Source organism: Python bivittatus, unplaced genomic scaffold (genome assembly GCF_059951505.1).
Source record: "Python bivittatus isolate LINGU-HERP-01145 unplaced genomic scaffold, Pbiv_v1 ctg000080_np1212, whole genome shotgun sequence".
In the NCBI taxonomy this organism is placed as follows: domain Eukaryota; kingdom Metazoa; phylum Chordata; class Lepidosauria; order Squamata; family Pythonidae; genus Python; species Python bivittatus.
The window spans coordinates 52,644,617-52,667,490 of record NW_028277035.1 but is presented as its reverse complement, the minus strand read 5'-3'; the positions used below and the strand labels follow the sequence as shown (position 1 = coordinate 52,667,490).

General features: G+C 40.3%; 1 protein-coding gene across 1 annotated transcript in view; it reads right to left on the bottom strand.

The window, feature by feature from the left end:
- SHISA5 (shisa family member 5) overlaps nucleotides 1-22,874 on the bottom strand; it is a 39,642-nt gene that overhangs the window by 5,447 nt on the left and 11,321 nt on the right. The window contains exons 2-3 of the mRNA XM_088134090.1: nucleotides 15,508-15,670; nucleotides 14,528-14,596 (exon numbers count right to left, since the gene is read on the bottom strand). Of these exons, the coding sequence (XP_087990216.1) occupies nucleotides 14,528-14,596; nucleotides 15,508-15,670 (232 nt within the window). The remainder of the gene's footprint in view (nucleotides 1-14,527; nucleotides 14,597-15,507; nucleotides 15,671-22,874) is intronic.

The window sequence follows — 22,874 nt, the reverse complement described above, 5'->3', positions numbered from 1 at the left end:
GGGTACAACAGAAGTTTCACCTCTTTTAAAAGTGTACCACGCAGATATGATGCATGAAAAAAGAGGTCTTTTCTGCACAGTCACATCCACCATTCTTTTTTTATACCCCCCCATCACCCCATCTACTGCTACATCAACCAAGAACCTTGACACACCCAGATGTTGCAGACTACAAGCATGATCAGCTCCAGCCACTGCACAGGGATTACAGGATGCACTGTCCTAAACAACTGGATGGAACAAGATGCCTGCCTCAGCTATGAGGTTTCCCAGAATAAGCCTTACTGTGTCTGCGTAGACCAGTGTTTCTCAATCTTGGGAACTTAAGTTGTGTGGACTTCAACTCCACACTGGCTGGGGAATTCTGAGAGTTGAAGTCCACACATCTTAAAGTTCCCAAGGTTGAGAAACACTGGTCTACAGAGATACATTTATTATTTCAAATCTAGACAATATTTTTTTTTCAGGGTGCCATAAAACCCTTGGTTAGTTTTAGTCAATTATGCTAACTTTACAGAAAGCAATTATAAAGAAGGAAATAAAGAATTTCATTTAAAGGTGGTTATATGCATGACTAACTTTTTTAAAAAAAGACAACAGAAGCTTGTTATGATTCAGAAATGCTTATTCACAAGGCAATATTTATGACTTCTCTTTACAAAGGATAACTGCATTCCAGCGAACTGTAAACTCAACACACAAATAAAATCTAATGATTTTTTCATGACATTAGTCTTCAATTTACTATACTGGTGCATGCTTTTATTTTGAACCTTGTGTTTGGTGGGTAAATTAAAGGCTCTAATCGCTTTCCTTATCTTTTGCTGTTGCTCAGCCTTCATGCATTTTGCACCCAGACCAAATCATTCCCCACTGTCCTTTTCACAGGCTGACTGCTCCCATGCTGACTTGGCTCATGTTCACTTGACCTCTTAACTTCTGATGCTGTTACCTCTGGTAATGTAGTCTGCTGGCAACTGAATCTGGCAAATGTCAGCCCTTCAAGGTGAGCAAGGTCAAGGAACAGACATGGCAGGGATTCCAGGAATGCTCTTTCACTGTTGGGGAGTATATTAACAGAATCTGGAAAGCTCGTCCAGAACTTTCATTGCCCTTTTTTTAAGGACAAGACAGTCAAGACAGGGCTATACTGAGTCTCTTTGACACACTTTCTACTTTCCTAGGGCTAAGCAATCATTGTCCAACTCCATCTTCCTCCTCAAGACCAGAGCTAAATTCCTATGTACCAATTTGCTGTGCAAAATGTCTGCATATGTTTTTTGCAGTGCTGAACAAATCCTTCAGAAAGGACAGCTGGTATTTTATAAAATCATAATCAACCGTGAAGAGTAAGACTAATGGCTGAAAATTTAGAGGCTTGGCTTTTTATTCCATAGTTGTATAACTTGGTATAAATGGCTTTTAAGTGTGACATTGGTTTGCAAGTACAGTAGGTATTTCTTGGGGATCGTGGTTCCCCAAAATCTCATTTCCCCATATTCTGTTCTCTCAACACAAATAATATTGCTATAACATTACTTTTTTAAAAATCCAGATGTGATTGCTAATCTCACAATAAGTAACAATTTAACATGGTCCTCACTCTATGTCTGATGCATGTTTGATATTCTTTATTCCCTAGGAACAATATTCATCCTGCCAACTCTAGATGATACTGGGAAATTTCCTGGAATACAAACTAGTTCCAAATGATTTGTGTGATCAGGAAAGATCCTTATGGCTATCCCACACAGGTTTTCATAAGTAAACCAATAATTTAATTTTTCAATTTCCATTCTATTGTAAATTGAGGAGTAGTGAAAGTAAATACCTTCATACGTACAATGCAGAGACAATGGGGAATATGGTGGATGATAAAGATCTTGTCATGGTCAATCTGCATGGTATATCAGACTAAAATGGTAAAGACCCAGCCAAGTCAATGTGGTGAGTTAATGGTTAATTTTATATGGAATGGTCAAACACCAAAGAGGCCTCCTTTAAAGCTACAGCTCTCATAGGATGGGAGTACTTTCAATTCTCCAGATTTTAAACTGCCTCATATGACCAACTGCTTCAGATCAGTAACAATCCGTAACAAGTAATGGCACAAAAATGTTAACACTAGTAACGCTATTAGAATGAAAATCAGAGTTATTCTTTTGTGCCTAACTGGTACCCTTGAAATCTTAGGAAATACTTGGTACCAACTATAGTAGGAATTTGGTGCTATTGCCAACCTTTAAGGCGATTAGACATATTTTGACATTATTGGGCAAGAAATTAAAATGTGAGATAATGATCTAGAATAAGCCCTATTTAAAATAGCAAGAAAAACATTTGTGGTGGTGGTGGTGGTGAATATGTGGGGATAGTTATACTGTATTTTTCCATCAATAAGATGCCCCCATGTACAAGACGACCCCCACTTTTCCAACCCAAAATTAAGAAATCAATATTTTAAAGATAGTGCAGAACACATTTTTATTTAGTAATTAGGTAACATTGACCTGATACACTCGGTGGGAGGAGGTCCAAACCGTCTCGCTGCAGCTCTATTCCCATGCTCTTTTACATAACTGATTACATTCAAGCACGAGTGAAACTGCAGATAGCTTGTCTCTGCAAACAGACTTCCTCCAATTGGTTTGTTCAGCATCGGCTGACATCAGTTACATAAGGTTCGTGATTGGAGGAAGTCTGTTTGCAGAGACAGTATGGGCAGTTTCACTCGTGATTGGAGCCTCATGATTGGAGGAAGCCAGTTTGCAGAGACAAGCTATTTCACTCGTGATTGGAGGCTAGCAATAGGAGGAAGCCTGTTTGAAGAAACAAAGTATGGGCAGTTTTGAAATCGCGTGGTTCTCTCCTCGGCTTACTTCCTTGCATAAGATGCCCTTCAATTTTTAGCGTAAGGATTTTAGAAAAAAGTATCATCTTATAGTCGGAAAAATATGGTACTTAATCAGCTTGCTAATAATATTTTTAAGACTCCTGAAACTTTCCAAAAGAAATATAATTTACCTAAAGCAGCTGCGAGAGCTAGTTTGGTATTGTGGTTAAAGACATCAGGCTAGAAACCAGGAGACTGAGTTCTAGTCCTCCCTTGGCATGAAGCCAGCTGGGTGACACTCTCTCACCCCTAGGAAGAAGGCGGCAAAGGCAAACCACTTCTAGAAATCTTGCCAAGAAAACAGCAAGGACTTGTCTAGGCAGGCACCAGGAATCAAGACTAACCGAAGACACACACACATACAAAAGCTGAACAGCAATATATATACACCACCAAACCAAATACATGCCACCAAATGGGGAGCCTGCAAGATGGTCATTTTGCATATAGGATGCTGGTCCGTTCTCCTGCGGTTTTATTTTTACTCTATTTTTATTTGTAACTGTGTTGTTTTTAACTGTTGTTTTAATTGTTTTAACTGATTGTTATGGTACGCCACCCGCAGTCATGTTATGAAATGGGTAGCTATATAAATCTGATAAATAAAACAAAATTAATACACCTGTTATGTTTGTTTGGTCTGGATGCTTCAGTAGCAGCTAAACCTCCACTTGGTTTGACTATGTTGTTTTTAAAGAGGCTAATCCAACACTATCAACTTTGCAAAAATAAATCTGGAATGAAGAACTAGAGTTGCCCATATTAACAAATCAATCGTTTTAATGAATACCAAATGTTTTATTACTGGACTTCTCAACCAATGTTTTTTAAAAACTGATTATTGCCCTTATGTTGGAGATCTAAAAAATGTGATGGCACTATTGTGCATGTATCTGATTATGCCCATTGGCAGTTGCTTTTTAGTTACACCTTACAGCGTAGGGTGGACCAAGTTCTTGGAAGTATGTTAAGAATTAAAGGTGTTAAGGTATTGTTAAATTATATCCCTTAAATATGATTTTTTAAAAAAAATTTATGAGAAGCTTTGGCTATATATTCCTTGGGCACAGAAAGATATGGTGCCCATGGCAGGTCGTGGGAAAAAGAAACAAGAAATATTGAAATCTGTCCTTTAAAATTTTTTACCATTATTTCTTAAGATCTAAGCTATTTTGTTAGCTACTTTCTGGTCTGCTGCTGTTGATGTTAAGTGCCCTGTTAGAAACAGGCTCCATTCACACTCAGTCATGGATAAAGAGGCTGAACGTGTATTTGTGAGATCTCCTACCCAAGTGCTAATCATGTCTAGGCCAGTCCAGTCCAGAAGAGAAGTAACTCATGCTATATTAGCATTAGCATCTTTCCTTCTTCCAGAATGGCATTCCAATGTTAGTAAAGAATCATTTGAAAATGTTCTTTGAGCTAGCCTGTATGTTACTAAACGGCCATATATAATGTTAACTGGCCAGTTGCTTTTCCACAGTGAAACCTCTAGAGAAGAGATAATTTGGCGCACATAGCTCAAAGTCTCTCCTCCTGTAACTCCTCCTAGTTTGTTTTTTCCTTCCAGGGTGTTCAAGGTTTGCCTAAAATCATATATAGAAAAACCAGCTGGAGATGAGGAAGCCACAGGGAGTGGGTTAAAGATTAAATATCCCACCACACACACTGCTTCACTGTGCAAAAATGTGTTTGCCCAGAAGAAAGGCTGTCATTCTGATACAAGCAGAAACATGTCACACCAAGTCCATAGCTGGAGTGCCTTCCAGCAAGCAGTGTCATCTAGCCCAGCAAAGAGAAAGGAACAGGGAAGGGGAGAAACAAATCCTTCCAAGGCTGCATCCTCTTTAATTAAAATCTCAACTCTAGAGTCGGACCAGGTCTCATGGGAAAACGATGGCTGTGCGAGGCAGATTGGCTTCTTTACCTACGTTAAAGCAGCATTCTTTTTCTTCTATTGTAGATGCCACAAGGATGTATCAGCTTCCTTCATGCACAGGACATGAAGTTGTTTTGATTTTCAGTTCTGGACAAAAGTCACCATTTGTATTAGCCTGATTCTGGAAATGGACCTGAAACTGACTGTTAAAAGATACTTTCCATTATACAGAACACTACACCAGGACAGGAAAACTAGAGTAACTGTGCCACTCAAAGATCAATTTATCTTTTTACAGTACATTCGGAAAGTATTCAGACCCCCCGTCACTTTTTTCAATTTTGTTATGTTGCAGCCTGATACTACAATCGTTCAAATTCATTTTTTTCCCTCATTAATCTACACTCAGTACCCCATAATGACAAAGTGAAAACAGAATTTTAAAAATGTTTGCAAATGTATGAAAAAGGAAAAACTGAACTATCACATTGGCATAAGTATTCAGACCCTTTGCAACAACACTTGAAATTTAGCTCAGGTGCCTCCCATTTCTCCTGATTGTTGCTGAGCTGTTTCTGCATCTTGATTGGAGTCCACCTATGGTAAATTAAACTGATTGGACATGATTTGGAAAGGCACACACCTCTCTATAGAAGGCCTCACAGCTGACAATGCATACTGTACCAGAGCAAAAGCCATGAGGTCAAAGGAACTGCCTGCAAAGCTCAGAGACAGGATTATTGCAAGGCACAGATCTGGGGAAGGCTGCAGAAAAAATTCTGCTGCGCTGAAGGTTTCCCAAGAGCACAGCGGCCTCCATAACTCTCAAATGGAAAAAGTTTGACACAACCAGGACCTTTCCAAGAGCTGGTCGCCCAGCCAAACTGAGCAATCGGGGGAGAAGAGCCATAGTAAGAGAGGTGATCAAGAACCCGAAGGTCACTCTGACTGAGCTCCAGAGATCCTGTGTGGAGATGGGAGAAAGTTCCAGAAGGACAAGCATCACTGCAGCCCTCCACTGATCTGGGCTTTATGGCAGAGTGGCTAGACAGAAGCCTCTCCTCAGTGCAAAACACATGAAAGCCCACTTGGAGTTTGCAAAAAAGCACCTGAAAGACTCTCAGACTGTGAGGAACAAGATTCTCTGGTCTGATGAAACCAAGATTGAACTGTTTGGCTTCAATTCTAAACATTCTGTCTGGAGGAAACCAGGCACCGCTCATCACCTGCCCAATACCATCCCAACAGTGAAGCATGGTGGTGGCAGCTTCATGCTGTGGGGGTGTTTTTCAGCAGCAGGGACTGGGAGACTGGTCAGGGTTGAGGGAAAGCTGAATGGAGCAAAGGACAGAGATATCCTCAGTGAAAACCTGTTCCACAGTACTCAGGACCTCAGACTGGGCCGAAGGTTCACCTTCCAACATGACAACGATCCTAAGCACACAGCCAAGATAACACAGGAATGGCTTAGGGACAACTCTGTGAATGTCCTAGAGTGGCCCAGCCAGAGCCCTGACTTGAACCCTATTGAACATCTCTGGAGAGACCTGGAAATGGCTGTCCACCGACGGTCCCCATCCAACCTGATTGAGCTTGAGAGGATTTGCAAAGAAGAATGGCAGAAAATCCCCCAATCCAGGTGTGCAAAACTTGTTGCGTCATACCGAGAAAGACTTGAGGCTGTAATTGCTGCCAAAGTGCTTCAACAAAGTACTGAGTAAAGGGTCTGAATACCCTCATCAATGATAAAAAGAAATGGGAGGCATCTGAGCTAAATTTCAAGTGTTGTTGCAAAGGGTCTGAATACTTATGCCAATGTGATAGTTCAGTTTTTCCTTTTTAATAAATTTACAGACATTTCTAAAATTCTGTTTTCACTTCGTCATTATGGGGTACTGAGTGTAGATTAATGAGAAAAAAATGAATTTGAACGATTGTAGTATCAGGCTGCAACATAACAAAATTGAAAAAAGTGAAGGGGGTCTGAATACTTTCTGAATGCGCTGTACATCGCAACTCACCACGTGGTATCTATTAATGGACAGAAGACCTATCCTCTCTAACCTTATGAAAACAAGATACACAGCCAAGGACACAGAATGATTACCTCTATGAAACACTGTCATGGCAAATTATTTGATTGGGAACACAAGCACGACACATTGCTACTTAGTGACTCACTCTTTCTAGTTTGTGTAGTTAATGTTTACCAACATATTAAATGGCTAAGAATTATTTTTATTCTTAGGTAATGACTTTCCTCTTTGGCTAGAGCAAGGAAATTTGACAGTAAAAAACTAGGTTTCTGCAATGTTCTGTAGCTGTATTTTCTGGAGTTTGCAAAGTGAAAAAGATTAAATGATTGCTATCTATAGAATAGGCATTTATTCTAAATAAATAATAACCCAAAGTTACATAGGAAATCCCCAAGGCTCACGGTTTATGAATGAGAGAAAAGATGCCTGCCAACAAAATGCTTACCTCGTTTTGGCTTCTAGGAAAAAAAAAACAAACTCCTATTTTCTCTTTACAATCTCTTTTGTCAATTCTGTCCCTTCGAACTCTTAGGCTTTCTTCACTGAGAAATAAAACTAGCTACATTTCTGGAAAACCCCAGAAGACATATTTTTTGTTTCACATTTTCATCAACAGGAAAAATAGCTTCTTTTACCACATCCTGCTCCTTGCTCAGAATTTTCTTAAAGACACAGAGTACTGTTGTGCCACAGAGATATTCAAAGCACAACAGGCAAAGCAGAAACAATTGCTCAAGCAACCCTAAACTGCCCAATAGAACTAGCACAGTCTTCCCAACCCTTTTACCAGAAATCAAAATATTCCAAGAAACATTTTTGTGCACAAAATATTTGGATGCAGCTATAAACAGTCTTGAACAAAAGCATTTTTTTTTTAACTTAAGGACCACCTTTTTAAATGCTAAAATCATACTGGACATCTTTGGTTTAGTGATTTTATTCTTAACTATATTGATGGACTACTTCCCATTACCATACATTTATTTTGGTCCCTGCAAAATAAACAAATGCAGCTGATATACTTGGGCAACTGCATCTCACCAGTAGCGTGGGAAAGGCACTTCAGAGAACTGTGCAGTGAATTGTGGGTGTCCTCAGTAAGATGGAGAGACCTGCCCACCTGATTGCTGGTCACACTAGCAGAAAGCAGGGATCTAATTTCTCAACTGAGGCCTGGGAGGCTCCTGGGGGTTATTTAATCCCTCTTATCTAATCAAAAATAACTCAGCATGGTTATTTCTGGCCTCACCCTGGGTGTGGGCACATCTAGTTATTTGGAAGACCGACTGGTGGCTTACGTCCCTGCCTGCTTGACAAGATGATTGTGCCAGAGTCATTTGGTTCAACCGTGTACCACAGTGTTGTCCAAACTTGGCCACTTTAAGATGAGTGGACTTCAACTCCCAGAATTCCCCAGCCAGCATACTACTGATCATGATTTTGTGGCATCAGATTAGTGTCAATGATATCTCTAGGAGGTTCTGTCCCCAACCTGGTCCTTGTTGCTGGTTGTCATCATCTTCTCTTTCCTTCTATCTATAGGGTTCTCCAGAGAGTTGGGACTTTGCATGTGTTTGAAATATGATAATTTATTCTGGTCACCTGTGCCTTGAGTGAGAATTCTGGGTTGATTTGGTTAATGATCCATTTGTTTGTTTTCTTGACTATCCATTGTACTCACAGGAGTCTTCTCTAACACCAAAGTTCAAAAGCATCAATACTTTTCCTATCCTGTTTCTTCAAAGTCCAACTTTCACTTCATGGAGTGTCACAGGGAATACCACAGCTTGAAGTATTTTGATCTTTGTAGGTACAGGTAGTCCTCACTTAGTGACCACAACTGGGACCAGCAACTTGGTTGCTAAGTGGCACAGTCACTAAGAAGAAAATCATGTGACCATGACATATGATTTTACTTCCACCTTTTCCATTAACTCTGCTTGTTGTAACCTGGTTGTGAAGCACGCAAATAGTGATCACGTGATTGTGGGACTCTGTGATGGTCATAAATGGGTGCTGGATGCAAAGTGCCTGAATGGCAATCATGTGACTGTGGGATGCTGCAATGGCCGCAAATGTGAGGATTGGTTGCAAAGTTATTTTTTTAACCATTGTAACTTCGAATGGTTGCTGCATAAGGTAGTCAGTAAGCAAGGACTATCTGTATAGACGCATCACAGCATCTGAATATCTTTTCCAAGGCCTTCACAGCTATTTTACCCAGCGCTAGTCTGTGGCATATTTCTTGACTGCTTGTTCTTTTACTGCTGAGGGTCGATCCTAAAAGCAAAAGCTATTTATCACACTGCTATTTTCACTGTCAATTCTAAGGATGGTTGTTGTACCTGCTGTCATTAGTTTGGTATTTTTAATATTTAATATTAGTCCTACTTTTCTTTTAACTCTGCTCCTTGACTAGGGCTTGCAGATCATTTGCATTTTCAGCTATCACAGTAGTATCATCAGCATAGTGCTGGTTATTGATGTTTCCTTCTCTAATTTTGAACCATGTTCATCTTCTTCCAAACCAGTATCCCTGAATATATGTTCTGCATCTAGGTTGGATAATTAAAGGGACAATATACAGCTTTGCTAATCTAAAGCCAGTCTGTTTTGCCAAGTTTTAGAATTTCCATTTTTCTAAGGAAATTCCACAGCTTGACATGACTGACACAATCAAGGGCCCTTCTATAGTCAATGAAGCACATACTGACTTCTTTTTGGTATTCTTTGACCTTCTCAATTATCCAGCATGCATCAGCAATAATGTTTTGTGTTCCTCAGCCTTTCTTAAAGCCAGCTTGAACATCTAGCACCTCCCTCTCCATGCAGAGCTCTAATCTGGTTGTGTGATCCTAAGACTATTTTGCTTGTGTGTGAAAGTATGGATATGGTATGACTTTGCACACCCTGTTAAGCCTCCTTTCTTTAGTATTGTTATGTAGACTGATCTCATCCAATCTGTTGGCCATTGTGTTGTTCTCCAGATTTGCTGGCAGTTTAGTTAGAACATTTACGAAATGTTTACTGATACTTCTTCTGCTCCTTGCCATACAGTGGTACCTCAGGTTACGAATTTAATCCGTTCCATGACTCTGGTCGCAACCCGATTTGTTCGCAACCCGAAGCAAATTTTCCCATAAGGTTCAATGTAATTACCGTTAATCCGTTCCGGCGTCCGCAGACCACGCGTCAAGGGCGGAAAAACGGCCGCGGACCACGCGGCAGGGCGGAAAAACAGCCGCGGACTGCACGGCAGGGCAGAAAAATGGCTGCAGACCATGTGGCACGGGCGGAAAAACGGCCGCGGACCACGCGGCAGGGTGGAAAAATGGCCGCAGACCGCACAGCAGGGCGGAAAAATAGCCACGGACCATGTGGCACGGGCAGAAAATGGCCGCCGACCACGTGGCACGGGCGGAAAAATGGCTGCGGACCACGTGGCACGGGCGGAAAAATGGCTGCGGACCATGTGGCACGGGCGGAAAAATGGCCGTGGATCCGGTTCATACCCCGAGGCGGAGTTCGCAAACCGAGGTAAATTTTTGCGGCCGGAGCTGGTCGCAACCCGAAAAGTTTGTAAGCAGAGGCATTCGTAACCTGAGGTACCACTGTATTTCTATAGACATTCCATCAATTTCTATAACCTTTTGATTTGGTAATGACTGGAGTCCTGATCTAACCACATCTTGTAGTACAGATTATCTTCTGAAATACCTTGGATGTTGACATCTCTACTGTACAGAATTTCAGTATACTCCTTCCATCTTTGATTTTCTTTGAATCAATTACTATCGGTCTGCTGGTATCTTTCAGCATACTAATTTGAGGTTGGAATTCCCTTCTGAGTTCAGAGAACTTTTGGAAGACTTTCCTTGTTTTTCTCTGTGTGTTTTTCTCTTTGATATTTTTACAGGCGTTGTTGTAATGCTGCTTCTCGTCTCCTCTAACAGATCTTGAAAATTCTTTGTTAAGTTCCTTCCTGATATATTTGTCTTTCTTGGCTTTAGCTTCTCTTCTCTTCTTAGCAATTTCTATTTATTCTGACATCCAGTTTGCTTTCTTGTTCTCAATCTTTGGCATTTTCTTCTCACATTCATATTTAACACCTTCTTTAAGTTCATCCCACAATTCTTCTGGTTCCCGATATATGAGGTTTAGGATTCCTGACATTTTCCTAGAAAATGGCAGGTATACATGCAAGATCTTATTGTGGAAACTGGTTGGCTTTCTTCTGCTTCAGCGTAACTTGGAATTTACAAGTTTTTAGTAGTTTGTGATACTGTTCCATAGTCAGCACCTGGCCACATCTTTGCTGTTATAACTGAGTTCTTCTACCTCTTCTGCCAATAATATAGTCAGTTTGATTTCTGTATATTCAATTTGGTGATGTCAATGTATATAGATGTTGTTTTAGTTGTTTGAGGATTGTATGGCAATGAAAAAAAAATCACTGGATTGGCAGAAATTGATAAACCGTTCCTCTGCTTCATTTCAGTTTCCTAGGCCATACATATTTTCCTCCTTAATATTTCAAATTGAACTTGATAATAATACTCAAATTTCTCCTGCTTCAGTGGTTGGAACATAAATTTGGATAATGCTCGTACAGAAGGTTGTCCATGAAATCTAATTGATATTACTTGGTTACTGATTGCATTGTAGCCAGATACTGCTCTTGCTATTATACCCTTCCTAACTATGAAAGCAACACATTTCCTTCTTTCTTTTTCAAGTCCTGAGTAGAAAACAATGTGATCTTCAGACTAAAAGTATCCAATTCCAGTCCATCTCAATTCACTGATGCCTAAGATGTCAATTTGTAGTCATTTCATTTCATCTTTCACTGTTGAGCTTTCTCAGGTTCGGATTTCTTACATTCCGTATTCCCACTGTAATTCTGTCTTTGCAGCTTTGTATTTTCTTTTCCTGCATGGCAACATTGGTAACTAGATGTCCCAAAGGTTTTAATCTATCCACGTCATACTCTCTATTAGTATTCCAAAAGATCCTGAGCTCTGCCGCAGTAGCATGTTCAGTGCTATCTGACCTGAGGGACCTACCATCTGGCACTATATCACAAATCATTTTCTATTTTCTATCCATGTAGTCTTCTTGATAAAATAAAGAAGTGGTTTATCATTGCCTTGTCCTGTGCAGTATGAAATGATGCCTTTGCTGTTGTCACTGGAGTGATTGTCTTATATCACTGCTGGCCAATATGTGTGCCTGCTTGCTTCAGCTGGGCAACTGGGATGAACTTCATGCCCTGGATGACCCTGCTGGGAGAATACACACATGGTGCGCCCTCTGGCATTCTTTGCTTATCCCTCCCAGGAGCAGGCCCTAGCCGTGATGAGGCAGCACAGCAGGACTTTGGGAGGAATAAATACTACTACTTACATTTATCGGTAAGTATGACAGTATCCTTAGAGACTGGGAAATAGCAGTTATTATTCCCTGTCTAAGAAATGTAGGAGGGATGATGAAGTAAACTACAGACCTATTAACCTGCTGAGCACAATCAGGGATCACTACACCAGACATCCGTACTGGAAATTAAAGAACTGGTTTGAAATAAAATCTGCTAACTGAAGAATAGGCCAGATTCAGGGAGGGTTGATCTACCACTGACCAGTGCCTGGTGCTTCAGCATTTAACTGAGAAATAAATGTTCCATAACCTCCAGTCTCCTTGTACACAGCTTTGACAGACTTCAAACCTGTATTTGATTCCATCTTTTGAATTAAACTGTGAGAAAAATTCAAAACTTCTTTTGCTGTCTCTTATTTGCATGCTCCTAGAGGATACATCCCTAAAATCAGATGCAATCCCCAAGACCAGCATCAAGATATGCTGTAAAACAAGCTTGCATACTTATTTGGCTTCTGTGAGCATCTTGATAAATGCTATTGTAAGCCATCCAGGCAACCTGGACTACTCCTTCCAGCCAGCATCAAGTTGGCCAAAAACTTCATTTCCATCTTGCTTTCTGCAGACCACGCAGACATTCTGTCTAAATGGATTTAGAATAGCAACAAGAGCCTTGTTCAATACTGAAAGGAGGATAATCTGGAAATATCTAATCCCCATCTCTGCAGTTGCTGGCCCTCCATGACGCTGTGGAGCGGTTTTGCAAGGCTTTGGGGATGCCACGAAATGGCCTCGCAAAGCACCAGCAGTGCCACAGCCAGGTGTGCCTCATCAACAGCAGGAGGAAGAAGACACTGAAGGTCACCTGGGGGGTAGTGGGGTAGGCAGTGGTGGTGGAGTGCAGGGTGGCTGAAAGAGCAGAGATGAGGGGGAGATAGGCAGATGGGGGGAGTTGAAGCATATGGTGTGGTTGTAAATGTGGGTGGGCTGCCAAATGCCCAATTTTGATAATGTGACTGCAGGGGCAGTGCAACAGCTGTAACTTTGAGGACTGGTCGTAACTACCATTCGTTCAGCGCTGTCATAACTTCAAACAGTCACTGAATGAATAAGCGAGGAGTACCAGTATAGTGACAATGAGTGCACCATTGGGAGACTTGAAAGAATAGGTTAGGAATAGATTGTCATCGAGAAAATCTACCTATGTGGTTGCTAGGAATCAAAAACTACCTGATGGCACATAATCAATCAATCAATCAATCAAGCTTTAAATATCTGGGGGTGATCTTCCATTCCTCCAGCTTTAGGAAGGACATGGCAGTAATGTTGCCCAAAACATACCATTCTAAGTTTTCTGATCAAAAGGAGCTGCCAGCATACCTGCACCCATTAAACTATTTGAAGCAAGGTCACCGGCACACCTTCTTGATGAAGTGCAGCTGGAATCCTTTTCCAGCTTTGCCCCCTGGGAACCCTTCCAAATTTCTAAAAGCAGTAATCCAAGTACCCTCTCGGGTCATGACCATGGGGCTATGCCTGGAAACAGGCCAAATGGAAGCCAAAGCAGAGTTATCCAATTTCTGGTGAAGACTATTCTTCTCCCCAACTCTGGAGGATAGATATCAGTCAGTCTGGAAGCAAACCCAGTTGGGCAGAATGTCTGCACTTGGGCTATCCCCACCTCTGCTTATTATCCCTGGATTACAAGCAGGCCAGAATGGTTGCAGAGTGCCAAACTGACCTAGGCAGGCTTCACAGCATTCTACGTCTCAAAGTGCAAGGCACACTGCAGGCTGCTACAGCTTATTCTTTCAGCTTTTGAGATAGTACAGTAGAGCTTCTGGTTTTACAGCAGACTTTTAGCTCTCACCTCTTCATCTTGTAACTCTATAGTCACTGTCCTTAGAATTTTAAGATTTTTAATAAGGTTTTTATATTAGAGTGGTTAATTTCACAGTCTCTCTGTTTTTACCCTAGGTTGGTCATCAAAGGACCATCATCAGCATAAAAAGAAGCATAAGGATAGCATATGTAGACAATACAGGGTTTTTACAGCAGTAAACAATACCTTAATCAAAGAACTACCAACTTAGACAAACAATCAAGCAGTAAACAATAGCCTAATCTAGGAACTACCAAGGAAAAAAACAACTCCCCCACCAACAGTGACAGGGCAAGTTACTGTATATAAACAGAGCAAACTCCACTCCCTTCTAGCACTGAAGATGTTACCTAGATGGGTAATGAAATGTCTGCAAGAAAACAATAAAGCTCAGAGAACCCCAAGGACTCCACAGGGTTTTTCCTTTCTAAACCCATGGGATTTTTACATAATTATATGTCTACCTGGGTCCAGGTGGATACGAATCGTCCAAATCTATCTTGAATGCTTCTGGCTTGAAAGATGGAAATACACTATAGCACAAAGGTAAAAAAAAAAAAAAAAATTTTTTTTAAAGTTATTTACAATCAAATAAAACAGTGTTTAAGGTGTTCTTTTCTTACAAAAGGTGAGAAATGCTATATAACTGATAAATTATTAGCAGGATTGTGGCAAAGTGCTAACTTACATAACACTTAAATCCTGATAATGCTCAAGATGACTCACAACAGCCCTTAGAAGCAATTACAGAAAAAAAAATGACATGATGGCCTATTGGGAGGAAGCAAGCATTGGTGAAATCCAAATTTACATCACCTGCAAAGTTAGCATTTTGCCACAATCCTGCTAATAACACTTTTGAGACCCTAGGCTTGGGCACATAGCCAGGTTTTTAAAGCCTTACGAAAGGCTAGCAGGGTCGGGGCCATCCGGAGCTCAAAGGAAGGATGTTCCAAAGGGCAGGAGCTGCTGCTAAGAAGGCCCACCTTCTGGTCCCCACCAGCCGACATTCCTTAGCTGACGGGATCCACAGCATCCCCAATCTACTAGACCGAACTGGATGGGTAGAAACTATTGGGGGAAGACAGTCCCTTAGTTAACCCGGTCCCAAGCCATGCAGGGCTTTAAAGGTGACAACCAGCACCTTGAAGTGCACCCGGAAACACACTGGTAACCAATGCAGCTCCCGTAGTAGTGGTGTTACATGTGCCGTATATCTGGCACCACTGGGACAGAGAGAGGATAGACAGATGGACAGATGAGAGTGCCAAGCCCCTTTGTATTATCCTGGGCTGGGAAAATGAACAGGGTAAATAGAAGCAAGGGCAGAGCATGGAATTCTGTTCTAACTTCAGCACCCTCCCCAGAACTGATACATACAATCTAAAGTCTCTGAAACAACCTTGCAACATCCTAACCCTTGTGCAGTCATCTCCAATCATACCTTCCCAACTTGGGCCAAGAACAGAGAAATTGATTATTTCTTTTTAAAGGGTCCAAGCAACAATAACGGTTGGTGCAGGTTCCGCAACAAAATTGTATGCAAGTTTTCTGTGAATGCAAATCTCCATCAGAATCTTCGTAAGCCTCACAGTTCTCAGAGGCACCTGAAAATTAATCAGAGCAAGAGATTATTTTAGCATAGCATATTTAGCTTTGGAAAAAAGACAGCTGAGAGGGATATGGCTGCATTGTTCATGTACCTGAAGTATCATGACACAGCAGAAATTCAAGGCCTATTCCGTCATCTCAGGACACAGAATAATTTTATTTATTCATCAAATTTATATGGCTACCCACCTCACAAGAAGCGACTCTAGGTGGCATACAGCAAATAAATAAATAAATAAATGAATGAATGAATGAATGAATGAATGGAATGAATGAATAAATAAATAAATAAAAAAAACATGCCACACACAGTCATATTAACAACAACAACAAAAAGCACCACACACACACACGAGATTCGATCAGCAATGGAACCACCTCAAAATCTTACCAGTCCCCCGGCCTGATGACCTAGCCAGGTCTTGAGGGAATTCTGGAAAATAAGTAGGGATGAAGCTGACCTCACTTTGTGGGGGAAAATGTTCCATAAGGTGGGTGCCAGAGCAGTGGTTTGAGGTTACAGGACAACAGATTCCTGAGTTGAGTGTTAGAAAAAAAATCTTAATTGAATAAGAGCAATTTGATTGTGGAATCAATTGCTGAGGAAGCTGTGTTACTACTGATGGATGCGTTCAGGCAGAGGATGGAAAGCCATCTGTTTGACACGCTTTCACCTGGATTCATAACTCCACATGGGGTTGAACTTTATTGCCAACCAATTCTATGATTCTGTATCAGTTACACCACAAATGTTTTTTCTGAGTGGATATGCTGATTATCAAGCTGTGGCCTGGCTCTTCACTCTTCACACAAAGAGTGAAGCATTGCTCCAGATGGGACTGCGAGCTCCCTTACTTCCTGTCTGCAGTTAGATAATGAAAGAGAGTTCTGGGCAAATGGTCTGAAGGTTGTCAAAGGAGTTAAAAAGAGATCAAAAGGTTGATTAAAAATAAGAGTTTTTTTTCTTGTTCTAATAAATATTCTCCTTGTAAAATCAATGTATGTTTCAGTGATAATTGTTCTGTGCTGTGCTCCCACTCCATCCATGCCCGGCATCTCTTCACCAACAGCTGGCTTCAGTCATTTTCAGGTATTTTATGGGTCTTGAGTGTAGAAGCTTGAGAATTCCCTTACTATGGAACTCACCTCACAGCAACGTAAATTCTTATTATGAAGCCCTCCCACAGCTCCAATACCATTGAGACCATAACATTATGGCTTAAACAGACTGTTTAATGTTCTACGTTTTTTTTAAAAAATGAAACTATAATAGCCAATCAATATAATATTAATATTTGAGATTATTAGTATAAGGACAATCAAATAATAAGCAGATGACAATTTGGGGGGAATGTTAGCACAAAAAATATTTGAGCACAAAAAGCATACAAAGAAATCACCACCTTGCATTCTTAAATCAAAGACAGGATAGAAATCAAATCAAAAAATAAATAGGCAGTTAATAATCTATGGATAACTTAATACATTCCATTTAAGGAGGGAAATGCAAGATGTTCAGAGAGTGGCAGGGAAAACGTGGAAAAGTTTCAAGATGTGATCCATTCCACACTGTGTTTAGCTATAGCAGAAAGGAACCATAGAGGCTTTTGCCAGAAAAAGAAAACCAGAATTTTAGAGACTTCCTACTGTAGAAAAGAAGGAAAGAACTTTACAAGATGTAGCATTCACACACGTTACACAGGAGGATTTTTTGCACAGGCACAACTTCACTTGGGAATGGAGAAAGGAAGAGGCAGAAAGAGGGAAAAGTAATTACCTTTCCTTACAACTTGTATACAGACTTTTAATCCTTGTAGGTCAGTGTAATATGGATCCTCCAAAAGTTGGAGGAAGGAAGATGGGAGACCCCATCAATAGATGCTTACAAGTGTTCTTTGGCTGGGTCTGTTTGAAGTACTGGAGCTGGAGGCTCAGACAGTTCAAACAGTGAGTATTTAAACACCACTTCTTTGTCTGATTCTGGATCCACCTTATCAGGTGAAGCTAAATGGTTCTTGAAGGCTATGAAACCCAGCTTAGGAGGGCTGCATTAGAAACACAGGAAGACAGTGCTTCCAAAGTCCAACAAGACAACATACTGGAGGGTTTAGTTCAGCTCCTATAAGGCCCAGCAACTTCTCTGAGGCTGTACTACAAATCCAGCACAGTAGATGACCCTGACAGGCCTCTCATAGCTTAAGGGTCAGTGGCTGGGGTCAGGTATAGTCCATGATGGAGTGTCTGGCTCCAGATGTCCCAAACCAGTTTCTCCTCTGAGATAAGCAAAAAAGTTGGCAAATGAGGGAAAGTTCAGCTGTCCCTCTCTCCACTTCTCCTGATTTCTCCTATGCACAGAGAAGAGAAGACAAGGAGGAGAGATGGAGTTTCCTTTTCCTTTTACAGGAATTTCTGCCCTGAGGCAAAAGTACTGTTAGCTTAGGTAGTCCTATCCAGGAGAAATGGACAAAAAAGATGGTCAAGACTAACAAAAGAGAGTCAGAGACAGACAAAAAAAGAGGAAAGGTTAGATCAGGTGACTGGTTTGGCTTAATGTCTTTCCTCCTTAGCCCGAATAAAAGAGCTCTGACAAGACTGATGGCCTTGAAAAGATTTTTCAGACTCCTTTTGATTACCAAACTAAGTTCCAAGGAAACCCAAATGTGAGTCCTTGAAAAGTGTAATGCCTATGGCTCTGATTAATGAAAGGAATGACCCAGGAATTGTTCATGGCTCTGGCAACACTGCCTTCCTAGATTTGCCACTGTTGTACCAAGACCTAGCAATCAGCAACGCAAGTGGAAAGAGTTATCTGCTCTTCTCAGTCTGAGTTCTGAAATGTCATCCTTGGGTCTTTTTTAAATATAACTTTTGTTCCTTGTAGTTACTAGAATTGCTGCACATAGAATTTTGCTGTGTATACAGGAGTGATAGGGACTATTGAAGGTACCCCACTTTTCTTCAAACTGGTGGTCTTTTCCAAACTAGACATACCAGCCAGACTCCTAGTGCATAAGGGTATTGATCTGACTATAGAATGGAACTCTTTCCAGCAATCAATGTTTCTGGCCTATTGGCTTAACCATAGAATTGCATATGTAATTCTATGAGCCAATAAGTGGTATAATTTAGAGGGGAAAAGGGAACTTTCTATTTGAACTTTCTATTATCTTGCATACCGACACAGAAAAGGCTGAACTGCTTAATTCCTATTTTGCACCTGTCTTTTCAGAAAAGGAAAAAGTGGTCTAACCTGTCAAAAGTCATGGCTCGGAGGTTGGGGGAGTGGGCAGAAGAGAAATGCAGGTCAAAATAGGTAAGCAATAGTTCCACCCTATGCTGTGCTGGTCCTACCGCACCTGGAATACTGTGCCCAGTTCTGGTCCCCACAATAAAAGAAAAATGCTGAGGAACTGGAAAGAGTAAAGAGAAGAGCAACAAAGATGATGAAGGGAACTGGAAGGATATTTTGGACATACATAAACCAAGGGCTAGTAGAACCAGGGAAAATCCATGTTGGATGGGATGTAACTCCCTTGCAAACTTGCTCAGTAAATAAACTTTTCTAGTGAACATGTCAGACATTGAACATAATGAACTATATTTAGGCTAATGAACTACATATGGTCCAGCTGAATGCACAGGTACATGGAAATTCAACAACATGCGAAGGTGGACTATACCAAATACAAGGAGAAAATCAAAGCATGACTGATGGATAAAAATACCAACAGTCAGACATGAACTTCCATGATCAAGAACTGCCCAAGAACAGCTAGACCTCTCCCAACATTGTCTTCAATAAATAACAATATTCTGTGACAAGATGGATGAAAACCAGTTAGTTGGAGTCCAATACTTTTATGTGAGAAAGTAGAATTTAGCAAAGTAAAGCTGTGTGTATATGTGTGTGTAGCATATGAGGGTGTTAATATTTTGCTTGCTATTTTTAGCCTGCTACTTCTCTCACCGTCTTTTCTAGCCTGGGGCATTTTTCTGGAATCCAGGTGGTACAAAACAACATTTGGTAAAGATCCGATTTCTAATTTAGATAACCCCTCTGTTTATATTACTTGGGAAAATAGTGTTGTCCAGTGACATGTACCCCCCAGTTTTTTGTGTTGAAATCAAGAAATGTAGTAAAGGGAGAACTATATTTAAGCCGTGATTCAATAAATCTATGCAGTTGTTACATTGTACACTGCTGTCTTCTGTGGTAATTACACCTGTTAGGGACAAAGATCCTGAGAGGAAAGGGGAAAGTTTCTTTGGGTTTTCTACCTCCCTAGAAAGGGCTTGGAAGCTAAATCCTATAAAAACAGTTAAAGGAACTGGGTAAGTTCAGCCTTTAAAAAGTAGGCTGGGGAGACACAAGATAAACATTCCAATACTTGAAGGACCGTCACTAGGGCTGTGGAGTCGGAGTTGGAGTCATGGAGTCAGAGTCAGAAGCAATTCTTGGGTTAGTGGAGTCGGAGTTAGTAAAAATGTACCGACTCCGACTCCTAATAAATTTAAATTGTGTATAATATAATATGTTGACATTTCCTATTACATAGATAATAATTTGATTAACCTATTTTTAAGGATATATTTTAATTTCAAGTTCTCTGCAAATTTCAAAATATAACATATTCCATGATATTTCTATTTTGTGATAGTGGCACCTTATGAAGAAAATCGCAATGGCAGATAATGTTTCAAATATGTGAAGCACAATTGAGAAAATGAATCAAGTTGACAAAGAAAGCACACAAATGAAGATCTCATTTCTGCAAGTAATCCACAAACAGTGCAAACAGAAGAGAGCAGTGAAACTCAAACTTTAGATGATATTGCTGAAGAAGCATCTAAGCTTATTACAATTCAACGTATGTGTTATGCTGTACATACACTGCAACTACCAATAAGAGACGGATTGAAAGATCATCATGCAGCTACTCTCATTGGCAAGTTGAGACAAGCAGCCTTGCAGCCAGGACCCCTAGAACAGATGCTATTCTGCAGAGACCTGTTGGAAAAGGAGCCATTTTGATTCAAGCGACACGCTGGGGAAGCATTTATTTGATGATAAAGCATTTGCTTGAATTAAAAGACTTTCTTGAAGATCTGGACAACGTAAATGTTTCACTACCTGAAAGCCAGTCGGCGCAAGTGACAGAATTAGAAAGTCTACTCTCTCCCCCTTTTACTGTCACCAAGAAGTTGCAGCCTGAGGATTTAACACCTGGTAAATTCTTGTTGGAGTGGAAAAGCTTGATGTATTGCCTGAACAAAAGAGGAGGATTAATTGCTGATGGCACTGTATCTTCAATGAAGAAAAGGGAGGGTCTCTTGTTGGATAATCAAATCCTGTTAGCTGCTATTTACATTGATTCAATGAACCAACTTTTGTTGAGCAATGACCAAGTTGTTATAGGAAAACAGGCACTCTATAAAGTTCTCATACATTTACATTTAATGAAATAAAAATTATATTGTAGAAGACTGCTGAAGTTGAAGACTAACATTGTTCTTAGAAACAATTGTTTCTGCTAAATCCTCCCTCATAAAAGCCCTTAAATCTGATATGACTATTTTCAGTGCCAAAAACAATCTTTCAACACTGACGTGGGTGGGTGGCATTGCTGTTACAGTTCTAGCTACATAACTAATAACCTTTGGATAAACAAGGATGGCTTCTATAGTCAGTTTCGATGAGCTGTCATATTTTTCCACTTCCTTTAATCCTTCAAAAAATTCTTGCTGAAATTTCTCTATTTGAATATTTGCTGGTTGTTTTTCCATGCTTAAGCGGCGTCACTTTGAACATTCCATTCTGTCCAAGTAGGCTTCAAACTCTAATTCATTTGAAGACGATGATTCTGAGTTACTAATGCTTGTAGCTTCATCCAATGGTTCAGGTGTTTCCAGCAGTACTTGTAACCCTTTCATGAGAACTTTATACTTTATACAGTGCCTGTTGAATTGTTTCTAAGAACAATGTTAGTCTTCAACTTCAGCAATCTTCTACAATATAATTTTTATTTCATTAAATGTAATGCTTCATGTTATATTCATTTGTATATTCAAATGATAGTTTAATCTCAAAAAGAAAGTTTATGTTACTTATGTACCAAATTGTGTTCATTTCTTTTAAAATGGTCATTTGTTAAGTCGTTTTAGGTGTTCAATTGTTTTTTACTTTTTTGTAGCTTTGACTTTGAATTCTTTTTAGTAATATCAAAGGATGTACTTCAGATTTTTGAACTAGTAGAGAAAGGTGTTCCTGATTTTCTTTTATAGTTTCTTCTATATCCTATTACTTTATAGTCTTTTGATAAAAATATAACCTTACTGTTTTTATTTTTTAGCTTTTATCCTTTGTTTAAACTATAAGGTTACTGACTGACTATAATTTCTTTAATAAATAAAATTAAAAAAAAATCAGAATGTCTTAGCTATAGTCTTTAGATGCCAGCTTTAACAGGTCATTGTTGTTGTTGTTCAGTCGTTAAGTCGTGTCCGACTCTTCGTGACCCCATGAACCATATTGCGCCAGGCCTTCCTGTCCTTCACTGCCTCCCTGAGTTTGCTCAGTTTCATGCTCATTGCTTCAGTGATGCTATCTAACCATCTCATCCTCTGCCGTCCTCTTCTCCTTTTGCCTTCAATCTTTCCCAGCATCAGGGTCTTCTCCAAAGAGATCTCTCTTCGCAATTAGGTGACCAAAGTATCTGAGCTTGAGCTTCATTATCAGTCCTTCCAATGAGCAATCAGGGTTGATTTCCTTTAAGATTGACTGGTTTGACCTCCTAGCAGTCCAGGGGACTCTCAAGAGTCTTCTCCAGCACCACAGTTCAAAGGCATCAATTCTTCGGCGCTCGGCCTTTTTTATGGTCCAGCTCTCACAGCCATACATTACTACTGGAAAAACCATAGCTTTGACTATGCGGATCTTTGTCGGCAAGGTGACGTCTCTGCTTTTTAATATGCTATCTAGGCTTGCCATAGCTTTCCTCCCAAGGAGCAAGCGTCTTTTAATTTCATGGCTGCAGTCTCTGTCTGCGGTGATCTTGGAGCCCAAATAAATGAAGTCTGTTACTGCTTCCATTTCTACCCCTTCTATTTGCCAGGAATTGATGGGTCCAGATGCCATGATCTTAGCTTTTTTAATGTTGAGTTTCAAGCCAGCTTTTGCACTCTCCTCTTTCACCCTCATCA